The sequence below is a fragment of the Mastomys coucha genome, unplaced genomic scaffold, assembly GCF_008632895.1.
Source record: "Mastomys coucha isolate ucsf_1 unplaced genomic scaffold, UCSF_Mcou_1 pScaffold21, whole genome shotgun sequence".
In the NCBI taxonomy this organism is placed as follows: Eukaryota; Metazoa; Chordata; class Mammalia; order Rodentia; family Muridae; genus Mastomys; species Mastomys coucha.
In genome coordinates this window covers 38,709,471-38,721,279 of record NW_022196904.1, presented here as the reverse complement: position 1 = coordinate 38,721,279, position 11,809 = coordinate 38,709,471, and the positions used below count along the sequence as shown (strand labels likewise).

Sequence of the window (11,809 nt, the reverse complement as noted above, 5' to 3'; positions counted from 1 at the left end):
CACACACACACACACACACACACACACACACACGCGCACGCGCGCACTCACAGCCGGGCTGTGTACCACAAATGCAGCGAGAGAACCTAGCACCTTCCTACCTTTACTTACTTTACATCCCGAGTTGCATGCATGTAAACTCGGAAAGACCTAGGTTCAAATCTCACTTCTGCTATCTTAGGTATCTCTCTGAGTTTTAGTTTCTACATCAGTAAAGACTATACTTCTCTCACACATTTACTTTTCAATTGTCATTTATTTGCTCAGTCAACAAATTCTTGCTAAGCACTGACCATGTAATTATAGTCTGCGTCCTGGGCCCAGACACATAAGGACTGCTCTGTGAATGGTGCTTCCTTCCTCATCCCTACAACCTTATGCTTCCATCTTCCAGCTGATCAATTAGTTTAGGGGGGTAAGGGGTATTACCTAATAAGCCTAGCCCCTTAAGGGGCTTCCTCCAAGATTCTGGGTACAACTAAACAGAGTCCAAGTGCCTCTGATCCTTGGGTTTTGATGAACCAATCTCCCAGGTCATTAGAATTCTGAAGCCACTAGAAGATGTTGAAACCAATGTCTTCACCTGCACCATGAAGCTGAAGGACCCCATCCTGAGACGATCTGGGTCACAGTGGGAAGCACCTAGCCAGGGACCACCCTAGCCCTACCATGGCTTCTATACCATCTGCCTTCTCAGATCCTCTCATAAGCTATAAGCCAGGTCCTTCTTGTAGCCAATCAGGAGGACACCTCTGATACCATTGAAAGAGACTGGCTCCTCAAACAACTTTTATAATACTCATTTTTATTGTTACAATATTTTATAAATGTTAAAGAATATGACAAAATTAAAAAAACGAAACGTATTGTGGGGTCTCTGGGAGGAGTTGGGGTACAAAAGGGAAAGAAGAATGTGATGTAATGTTATTTACTTAAAATGTTTTTAAATGTTAACAAATTCAGATAAGCTGAAATTATGTATCTTTTCTCATCATAATGCAATAAAACTTAATAAAAAAAGAAAAAGAAAGAGTCTAGTGCCTAGACTTTGTTCCTAGTCATTCTGCCATTTTCATTTTGATCTGAAATTATCAGTTTCCTCTTCCCATGCCCTTGTCTGCCCACCTTTGAACAGAATGCCTAAATTAAATAATCCTGAAGGTAACTGAACTTCTGCTCCTAAGAAAAAGCATCTAACAGGTTCATACAGATTAAGAATGTGAACCTTACAGGAAGACAAAATCTTTATGTCTCACCAGGCTAAATGACAAAGCTAGAGAGCTTTATGGGGTCTGGGTGTGCATGTACCCTCCAGAGTCAGTCATGCTCACTCTGGGGAACAGGGATCTCAGACATCCCTTCCTAAACCCCTTCATTGCCTTCCCCACCTGTTCTCAGAGGCAAGACACTAAGCCTTTCAGGATCCAATAAAACTCAGACTGACTCATTCTGAGTACTAAGCTCATGTCACAACCACACTGAATAGAACAGACATGGATGTGCATGGGTTTGACAGAAAGTCAACACTTCAGCATTGTAAATGCTGTCAACGTTGGCTCAGATATGCTACTAGGATAAATCACCAGAAAACACAAAATATTCTTACCTTATAGTAAAGAAGGAAAATGGGCCATCATTTATGAATGTAAGATTTATTATAGAATAATATTATTAGTGATCATGACAACAAACTGAAGAAGATATTTGCTATCTGTAGCAGTGAGTTTGGGATACACCACTTTGGGTCACACACTTCTAGCCACCTGGCCAGGAACTCTTTAGAACCATGAATGAAACACACACACACACATACACACACACACACACACACACACAGAGACTCACCAATTAATTTTAAAATGCCTTCACCAGCTCCCTCAGACCCAGGCGGGGAAATGGCTAGTGGCCACCCACCCAAATTCTCACATAGCTGGTTGGCTTTCTCTCCTGCAGCTTCTATATCCCATCCTTTCTCCCCATCCTACCCCCACCCCCAGAGTCATGGTGATTCCGTCTTTTTTTCCAGTTCCTAACCTGCAGAAACCTAAAGGTCCTGCTCCATCTCCCTTTGCCTAGCCATTGGCCACTGGCATCTTTATTGATTGGTCAAAAACCAATTGGGAAGCCGGGCGTGGTGGCGCACGCCTTTAATCCCAGCACTTGGGAGGCAGAGGCAGGTGGATTTCTGAGTTCGAGGCCAGCCTGGTCTACAGAGTGAGCTCCAGGACAGCCAGGGCTATACAGAGAAACCCTGTCTCGAAAAACCAAAAAAAAAAAAAAAAAAAAAAAAAACCAATTGGGGACAAGGACCTTCAGCATTTGCACATGCAGATCCCCAATTAAATCAAAGCATTAGAACCAATCCCCAACAGCTATCTATGATAAAGATTGATATCATTAGTAATATAATGTTCATAAATTTTTTTAATATAAAGTAAGGTGAGATGGTTCAGTGGGTACAAGGCTGATGGTCTGGTAAACATTTTACCAGAAGGGTTACCAGATTTCTTCCATGTTCTAGGTCTGTACAACTCCAAGGCTGAAATTACTCAGTGAGGTAAACATTTAATCCTAAAATTAAATACTATATCTAGAATCTCTGATAAATACATAGCCTACAGCTACAGTCAGCTGATAAAGTAGGTCGGTACCAAGTACATAAGTACTTGCTAGCTATTACTAACATAAACATGAGCAATGCCAGTACCTCCGGCCTGACTGTGGGAGATAAGTGGGTAAGTACCATGGCAGTTTGAGAATGAGAATGGCTCCCTAAGCTCATATATTGGTAGAACTGTTTGGGAAGGATTAGGGAGTGTGGTCTTATTGGAGAAGGTGTATCACTGGGAATAGAGGCTTCAAAAGCCCACGCTGTTGCCAGTAAGCTCTCTCTGCCTTGTAATTATGTCTCAAGATGTGATGTCTCAGCTACTGCCCCCATGCCACCCCCAATAACCTGCTGCCATGCTCCCTGCCATGATACTTATTGTCACTAATACTCTGAAGCTGTAAGTCCCAAACAAGCACTTTCTTTTATAATCAATAGAAAAAATAATTAGGATAAATGTATAGTTTGCCATGCTGGATATGAAAGTAGACATCGAGGACCCAAAAGGCCTGTCAGGGTTCAGGTAAAGAAAATGGCCTTGAGGGGTCTGTGGCTATAGTGGAGAGAGAACTGTGCTCTATGTATGAAAGGACTACATGGGGATTAGAGTTAGTACAAAAAGAAAACATGAAATATATGGTATAGATATTCCTTAGAGACTATGAAATAATGTCATGGGACAGTATAGCATAGTGGTTAAGAGGACAGACTCTGGAGCTAGACTTCTAGGGTTCAAGTCCCAGCTCCTGCTACTTACAGATGTGTGAATTAAAGCAAACTGTCTTAACTTCTTTGTCTTAGTTTCTCTGTCTGTAAAATGGGGAATCATCACAGAACCTACCTATGAGAATTAGATTAAAAATTAGCTATAATAATGCCTATCAGATCTCTAATGCTACATAAATGTTTTTTAACTGATATTAATATGACTGTATGGAGAGAATATGTAAATATCATAAGATGGGACTCCAGAGCAGATGGTGACTAGCAAATAGAACAAAAGGAAGACTGCTTCCCCAGATGTAGGCCACAAAAGGTCAATGACCCTGAACTCCACCTCCCTGCTTCCTGCTGCAGAGGAGCCACTGAAGTTCATGGAAGAAATGAAACTTGTGGCAGTGACCATGGCAGGCAGGCAGCTGTGTTTGAGATCCACGCCTCCAAGGAAGAGAATGGCTCGGTGTGGCAGTTCAACAGGAAGGAGCTGAAGAAGTATGAGATCTCAGACCGTCTGAGAATGGTCTGACTCACACAGTTAAGATCAAAGATGCCAGACTCATCAACACAGGTTCTCTGCCCAGGCAGGAACTTGGTACAGAAGGGTCATCTCACTGTCCACTGCAAGTGGTTCAGTGAGAGCCGAACAGATGTAACTCCTATCACAGCAGCCCCCATATATCCACCCACCCATCCATCCATCCATCCATCCATCCAGCTGCTCTTGACAAGAGCAGATGGGTACTATGATGGGTACTGAAAAGAGAAGGCTCTTCTAGTGGAAGAGGCAGATATGAAAGTGAAATTATAATAGTTACTAAGCCAGCGTCAACACTCAGCTGAGTAATGATGGACCAAAAACTTACTAGCTCTTAGCTGTGAGACTTTCCCTGTGAGGATGTGAATCCATGTCTATTCTCCCCCAGATTGCCAGATTGCACCAACAATAGCCCAAAGACTATCCCACTAAGTCTAGCCTGGTAGGCCAATGAGTTTATTGAAGTTACTTTCACTTGCAAGAGTTAGTGGTTGCGGGAGTATGGGTGTCTCCAGAGCAACTATATCACCAAAGTCCCACCTCAGAGTGGGTGACAACTCACAAAAGCTTCCTCACTAGAGCTCCAGTGTTCAATCTCCTCTACCTACCTATGGTTTACTGCTAACGTAGCCATGGGGAGGGGCCTTGCAAACCTGTTTCCTGAGAGTTGCATGTTTCATTAGCTTCAGGTATCTTATGAGGCCTCTATTCCCTCCAGGAGGGAATGTGTCAGTTCAAGAGATAGCTATATAACAGCTCTACGATTCTCACATCACGTATTCTGTCAACTTGACATATTCCTAAATTATAAGCAGTTGTTGCATATGTGTGTGACAGCGAGATGCCACACATGTGAACCACATTTGGAATCTGTCCTACGAATTCATCATTGCTGTGATGGAGGTAGGCATAGCAGCTGTGGGGAGCCAAAAGAAGGCAATGTCACAAAGCCCCAAGATTATCCAGAAGAATAAAAGGCAGTTCAGCTTTCAGAGAAGGAAACAGCATGCCCACACAAAGTAACAGCCTGAACAAAAGCCCAGATATCAGAGAGGCAAGGCAGGGAGAACACGAGAGCTCCTGACTGTAAAGATATAAAAGTTGTTGTCCCAAGTCACATATTAGCAAATGGAGTAAATGGGTGAATAAGTTGTATAAGGCCAACACTCTCTATGCCATGCACTTCCATGGGTCACATATTGCATACAAATATAGTAGTGCCTTGAGTTCTTGTGATTTCTAGGGTTAGGAAAAGAGGGAGGAACACACAGAACTGCAGCAAAAGTGTGTTGTGATTTGGGAGGATGCCAAAAATTAGTCTGTCTATAGGCCTTCCTATGAAATCTACGAGCAGCTTCAAAAATGCATGTGTAAAAGAAAGGAGCTGCTCACACCTTGACTGAGCTGATGTCTAAGGATGTGTCACTACCCTCAGAGATAGATGAGTGACTGCTGTCACATAGCCTCAAGTACAGTGTGAGCCACAAAGGCAAGCAAACTGAGTTGGCCATTAACGATACACAGAGCAGAGATGGTGGGGAATATACCACAGTGGCCATGGAGGATGAGGACCCCACTGAATACTGCAGTACTGCACCCTCACTGTGAAAGGTACACACTCTCTCTGCTGACCCAAATTGACCAAACTGTTTGACCCCAGCATACCCTCCTGATGGATGCTGACTTACCCAGCTCCCAGCTTCACCAGACAATAACCAACTTGTACCTCCTCCATTTCCCAATTCTGACCATCTCTAACCTTTCATATTCTAACCATCCATACTTCTAATCAACCTTCACTTTGCAGATTCTAAACCAGTTTACCTAACTTCATCTTTTACTTCCAGATTCTGACCATCTCCAGCAACCCTAGTTATCCCAAACTTCTAGATCCTGACCATCCCTTTCTCCACAGTGACTCTTTACCACCTCAGTGAGTCTGGGGATCCTATAGACCAGACCAGTGTAAGTACAACTAAACATTCCAACTCCACTAACCACCTATATCTCCACCATCTATTTCTTTCAAGAGAGCATGCTGAGTCCCAGAGGTTCATCCTCCACTAATCAACTTCCCACTAAGCATCTCTTGGTCCTCCTAACTGTCAAGCCTCTGAGCTTTCCTCAGCACCCCTTCACTTGTTCACCACACTCTTATCACCCATTGACCATTGCCAACCTGGTTCTCATAGACTTTGATTGACACAGCAACCTTGAATGTTCCCACAACTGTGGTACCAACTCTTTTCCCTTCATTCTCTTTCATACCAACCCTCTAACCCAGTCAGTCCCTGCCCTTCCTTCTCCTTAGAGCATCTAGCAACCATGAAGAGTGGCATGTCAAACATGTACTCAGCCTCTGGCTGAGTTGTGTATAATGCTGAAGACAAAAGGGTGGCTGAAGGATAGCAAGGAGGACTGAGACAAGGAAGGGAGCAAGAAATGTTGACTTGGCCCATGCTCACACACATGTGTGCCCCTCACCTCCAGATCACAGGCTTGCCTGGTATGTTGATGGCAAAGCATGGTGAGGAATACATGCTCATCTTCCCCAACATGGACACACAACATGAAGGCAAATACACATTCCAGAAAAAGGGCACAGAAAATGAAGCCTATGTATCCACTGCAGGTAAGGTCCCCTAAAGGTAGAATGATGCTGGGCCAGCCTGTATGCTCATAGCCACCACACACACCCCTATTGCCACCAGTTCCTCCCCAGCCCCCTGATGCCTTGCACTGTAGATCTCCTTCCATTGACTCATCCATCTGGAAATCACTAGCTGTCCAGTGACCATGAAGGTGGGCTACATGGCTTACATTAAAGTGCCCTTCTAAGCAAAGCTATTACCCAAAGTGATCTGGTTCAAGGAGGGTATGTAGGTGACCAAGAGGAAGCATGTGCCCATGGAACTCAGTGAAGACCAGGATCTGCTCACCATCTCCAGTTGTATACATAAAAGCATCAGCTTGATCCTATTCAATCTCAAGAATGACCATCACACAGCAATGGCCACTGTGTACCTCAATGTATCGAGTGAGGGCACAGCCATGAGGTTGTTTGAGAGTACCAGCTGCCCAGCAATCAAAGAGGGTGGCTGGGACGGAGACCCACGACAGAGTTTGAGTTCCGACTGGGAATGGGATTAGAATGTTTATTGGCTTTATAACCAGAAGCCAATTACCTAATACCTTAAGTGGCCTTGGTCAAGAGACCCCTCTAAGCCTATTTCCCACCAGGAACAAGTTAGAAGTTTTACCCTAGCAACTACTTCTAATGCCTTTCAAATGCACAGTCAAGCACACAGTACACAACACATCTTTGTGTGTTACTAAACAATGAGGATGTGGTTGGAGGTAAGGAGATAAGGTGAAAAAGAGGTGGGACTGAGGTGTAGAGGTGAGGTTGGTTGCAAAGAACACTGAGGTGGGAAGTAAAATGGGATGCAGTGGGAGGTCAAAGGGTAGGAATGAAGTAAGAATGGGAAGCTGGAGTTGGGGTAGAAAAGGGAGTTTAGGTTGTTTTGAACATGATAAAGAACTGGCCTGTGGGGCTGCAGAGATTGATCAGTGGTTAAAAGCACTGACTGCTCTTCCAAAGGTCCAGAGTTCAAATCCCAGCAACCACATGGTGGCTCACAACTACCTGTAATGAGATCTGACGTGCTCTTCTGGTATGTCTAAAGACAGCTTTGGGCCGGAGCAAGTGGGACTGAAGCAAGCAGAAGTCCTGAGTTCAAATCCCAGCAACCACGTGATGGCTCACAACCATCTGTACAGCTACAGTGTACTCATCCCAGCACTTGGGAGGCAGAGGCAGGCAGATTTCTGAGTTCGAGGTCAGTCTGGTCTACAGAGTAAGTTCCAGGACAGTCAAGGCTACACAGAGAAACCCTGTCTCGAAAAAAAACAAAATAAATAAATAAATAAATCTTTAAAAAAAAAAAAAAAAGAACTGGCCTTGTGACCTTCAACATCCATCAAGCACACAGGGGCACAAGTGCATGAGCAAGCATGCACGTGTGAGCACACGCGCACACACACACACACCATCTTGCCACAAAACTGGGGCATGGGAAGGTTTGAATTTTCATTTGCCACTCCTGTGTCCTTGGTGTTGAGGATACATAGATGCAGAACACCAAAAAGGGTAAAACTAGTAGAGAGATAAGTAGCTGTTAACCAAGGTCGACAGCAACACTAGAAAGCATAGGTATTCTGGAACCTCCAAAAAGGGAGAGACCTTATCTGGGAGGGGCTTATGGTGTGAACAGTAGCTAAACATGATTTGCCAGGGGCTGCCGAGCAGCCATTTCTAGATATGCAGGAGGCTCAGAGAGGAAAGGATCAAACTTTCTGAGCACATCTTAGGAGTGCTGGGCACAGGACAAGTGAGAGATCCAGAAGCTGTTGTCTGTCTCGAGGCCATCCAAAGCCTCCCAAGGCCAAGTACTGTTTCTGAGGCTCTTGGGTAACCGTGCATATGAAATAGAAATTAGTCATAGTAGGATGAAGGGTTATTGGCAAGAAGTCCTGGCTTAAGACAGCAGAGATGGATGACAAAGGCCAACTTCACTGCCAAGGCAGAAGAGGGGAGAGCTTACACGAGCTGTATTCTGGTGGTCAGTTCAGAGGATGGTAGTGACCCACCTGAGACTGAGGAAGTCTTTCCTCAAAATCCCATAGTTGAGAGATACTGCCTAGTGTTAAGGGGCGCACCTAAGGGTCAGGATGGGGCCCCCTGGCCACCAAGGTATGCTGAGCTTCGGAGAATACCACAGGCTCATTCACTAACTATTCTGTAGGGCATGCTGATTGCCAACAAAGAGCGAACATCATTACAAGAATCAACCCAGCTTCTTTCTTCATTCCAGAGATCATTTTGGAAGCTGGAAGTGCACGACTTTAACTTAGAGATAAGTTTGAAATCACTTTCATTTTTTTCCAAAGAAACCCCTTGGCAGTGTCCGTATTTTAATTACTATTGCTAATTAATTACTAGCTGCACCCCTCCCAGCTGATTTCCAAGTGTCGGTGTGTCAAGGCTGAGAACTGTGACACCGGAGTTGCAGGAGCTAGAGGACTTGTATTGCCCATATTTTACACAGTAAAATCACCTGCACTTTAATAAACACCCATGCCTGCCCTCTACGCCAGGAAAACTTAATTAGGGTATTCTGAATTAGGACCCAGATACTAACTGTTGGTGGTGGGCTTCCACATAGTTCCCATTTCATGCTTAACCAGAGTTAACAGTCATTGGTTTAAGGTGTTTTAAACATGGGCAGAAATCAACATGGACTGTGGAACTATCCCCTTCCCAGCTTTTTCCCTCTGTGTTACCCATAGAATCCTCTGGTGGCTGGCTGATGTGACCAGGGAATTGGTGACCATGAATAGAATGTCCCTACCCAGGATGGGATGGGCCAGTGCTTGGCTACTCTGTCGAGTGAAGAAAGACAGGCAATAACCTGTGGGTACCAGTCAACAAGGACCCCGTTCAGGGTGAGGTACTAGGGACAGAAGTTCTGGGCCAAAAGGGGGTAGGACAGAGGAAGTCTTGCTGAGTGGGCATACCTTCTCCTCAAGCTCCTTTGGGAGTTCTAACATCCCATTATCTCCTCTTCTGTGGTCTCCCACTTTTTGATCTATCTCATAGATATCCCTGGCCTCCCGACCTCTCATCTCCCCACCTCATGCACAGAGTATACTGTGGAGACAGCACACAGACAAGAAATTCTGAGATATAGCTGTGTATAAGGCCACTCTAGGACATCCCAGCATGCCAAGCAGACCAACACATTAGTAGAACCAGCCCCTTAAGAGAGAATGTCTTTGCTGGGGAAAGTCTGCCCTTCTGGCAACTGGCAGCCTCAGAGGAGCGGGGCTCACACTCAAGAGAAAGCCAACAAGTGAAGACTGAGCATCTGGGACAGTGAGAAAGCGGGATGGGCAGCGTGTTTATCAAGCTTTGCCATCTCTTGTTAGCTGAGTGAGTGGGCACGTTGGGGTTGAGTAAGGATGCTGAGTGGACATCTTGAGTTCCTGGCGTGAGATGAGGATACAGCCTGTTAAGTGGAAGTGGTGGAGATAGCGAGGTTGTGTCTGGGTTTTGAATGTAAATGAGTTGACTGTGTTGGGTGTGTTGAATTTTGAGGAGATTGAAACTACCAAGTTGGTAAAATAACTAAACTGGCACATTGTTGAGTAATCAAGTTACTATATTAAGGGTGCTCACTGTGGGAGCTGTTGTAGAAGTGATGAAGATGAAGATTCAGGCATACTGAGTGTAGGGACTAGGTGTGGGGTTGGGATGGATGAATCTGGGGACCAACTAGATGTCTGTGATACCCTAGAACCTCCAAGTCTGGCGCAGGGCCTAAACATGTCTGATATCTCTAACTTGGTGGTTCTCAACCTGTGAGTCACAACTCCTTAGAGGGGTTGAACAGCCCTCTCACAAGGGTCACCTAAGACTATCAGAAAACACAGATATTCACATCATGATTCCTAATAGTAGCAAAATTACAATTATGAACTGGCAATGAAAACAATTTTATGGTTGGGAGTCACTATAACTTTTATTAAAGGGTCTCAGCATTCATTGGAAAAGTTGAGAACTACTTTTCTAACTCAAGCATCTAACTTGGCTGCTGTGAGCCTGTAGAAGGGACCCACCATCTAGCTGGGGATGCCATCTCAGGGCATCTTGGCATGGTAGGGGTTCTCACAAAGATGCCGAAAAACTTCTTTCCTATCTGAATTGTCGGTGAGGCTGGGGTTGGAGACCTGTGGAGCTAGATGGGGGTCCATACCATGCCTCCACCAGGTGAGGACACAGAGCTATAGGTTCAGGGCCCCCTGAGGCTTCATCCCACAGTGAAAAATGGAGCCATGTTCTGATCAAGAACAACTCATCATATTCCTTATGTCAGGACAAAGCCAAGGGTAACCTCTGGGATTCCCTTGCTTGAAAAACATGCAAAACAAACACTGTGTCAGAGTAGTAGCTCTGTGTGCCAATGGAAGTGGGAGGAATACAGAAACAAATAAGACACGGGACCTGCCTGTCCAGATCTCACGTGCTGGGAGACACAGAGGAAAAAGCAAATGCTTCCCAGTGTTCTGGAGCAGCCAGACATCTTGGTATGCCCTGTACCTCGGCCATGAAAGAGGCTGGGAGAGGATCTGGAGGGGAGGCTTAAACCTGAAGGGTGCTCCATGCCCTTCCTTACCTGTGTGGTTTCCACCGCAGGAGCCCCCAGTTTGACCTCAGTGCCTGGCTAGAGCCACACAGTGGTGGGTGCTCGTTGCATACATGCAGTCTTCTCTGAGCTGTCACCCATTCTGTCCCCCATACTGCACCCCTCTCCCCCACATAGCCATGCTGTAGGCCTTATTGTCCTGTTGTCTCTAATTCTGCCACTCACCAGATCCCGTCCCTGGAGCCTCGAAGGAGAATCATTGATAACCAGGCGAGTCTTCTTCCAAGTACTCTCCAGTGACTGAGTGTGCTGCCTCCTGTTATTACCCAGGGCTCACCACCGTCCACGGTGACCTGGCAGAAACACAGCATCTCCTTCAAGGGCTGGAAAACCATCACCAAGGGCAAAAATTATCCCCAGTTCCTCATTAGCAACACCAAGTGTTCTGACTACACCAAGTGTATCAGATCTCACTTCAGAATGAGTTTGGAGTCACCCACTATGACTCCTGTACCTGTATACTGAGTGTAGAAACTAGACATGGGGTTTGGGATGGATGAATCTGGGGACCAACTGGATGTCTGTGATACCCTAGAACCTCCAGGCCTGGCACAGGGCCTAACCATGTCTGATTCCAGGTACAGAAGGTCCTGAGGGTATGTGGTGGTGGTAGTGGTGGTGGTGGTGGTGGTGCTGCTGCTGCTGCTGCTGCTGCTGCTCCTGCTTGCATGTGGTAGGTAC

The 11,809-nt window shown here is 45.5% G+C and overlaps 1 protein-coding gene across 1 annotated transcript in view; it reads left to right on the top strand.

Moving 5' to 3' along the window:
• The window catches only part of Igsf22 (immunoglobulin superfamily member 22), a 21,524-nt gene that overhangs the window by 4,525 nt on the left and 5,190 nt on the right, over nt 1-11,809 (top strand). The window contains 17 exon segments of the mRNA XM_031384871.1: nt 2,644-2,739; nt 3,686-3,732; nt 3,735-3,833; nt 3,836-3,920; nt 5,193-5,262; nt 5,264-5,474; nt 6,177-6,226; nt 6,228-6,277; nt 6,352-6,500; nt 6,609-6,919; nt 8,379-8,426; nt 8,428-8,548; nt 9,264-9,282; nt 9,285-9,406; nt 11,297-11,338; nt 11,399-11,518; nt 11,521-11,578. Of these exon segments, the coding sequence (XP_031240731.1) occupies nt 2,644-2,739; nt 3,686-3,732; nt 3,735-3,833; nt 3,836-3,920; nt 5,193-5,262; nt 5,264-5,474; nt 6,177-6,226; nt 6,228-6,277; nt 6,352-6,500; nt 6,609-6,919; nt 8,379-8,426; nt 8,428-8,548; nt 9,264-9,282; nt 9,285-9,406; nt 11,297-11,338; nt 11,399-11,518; nt 11,521-11,578 (1,698 nt within the window).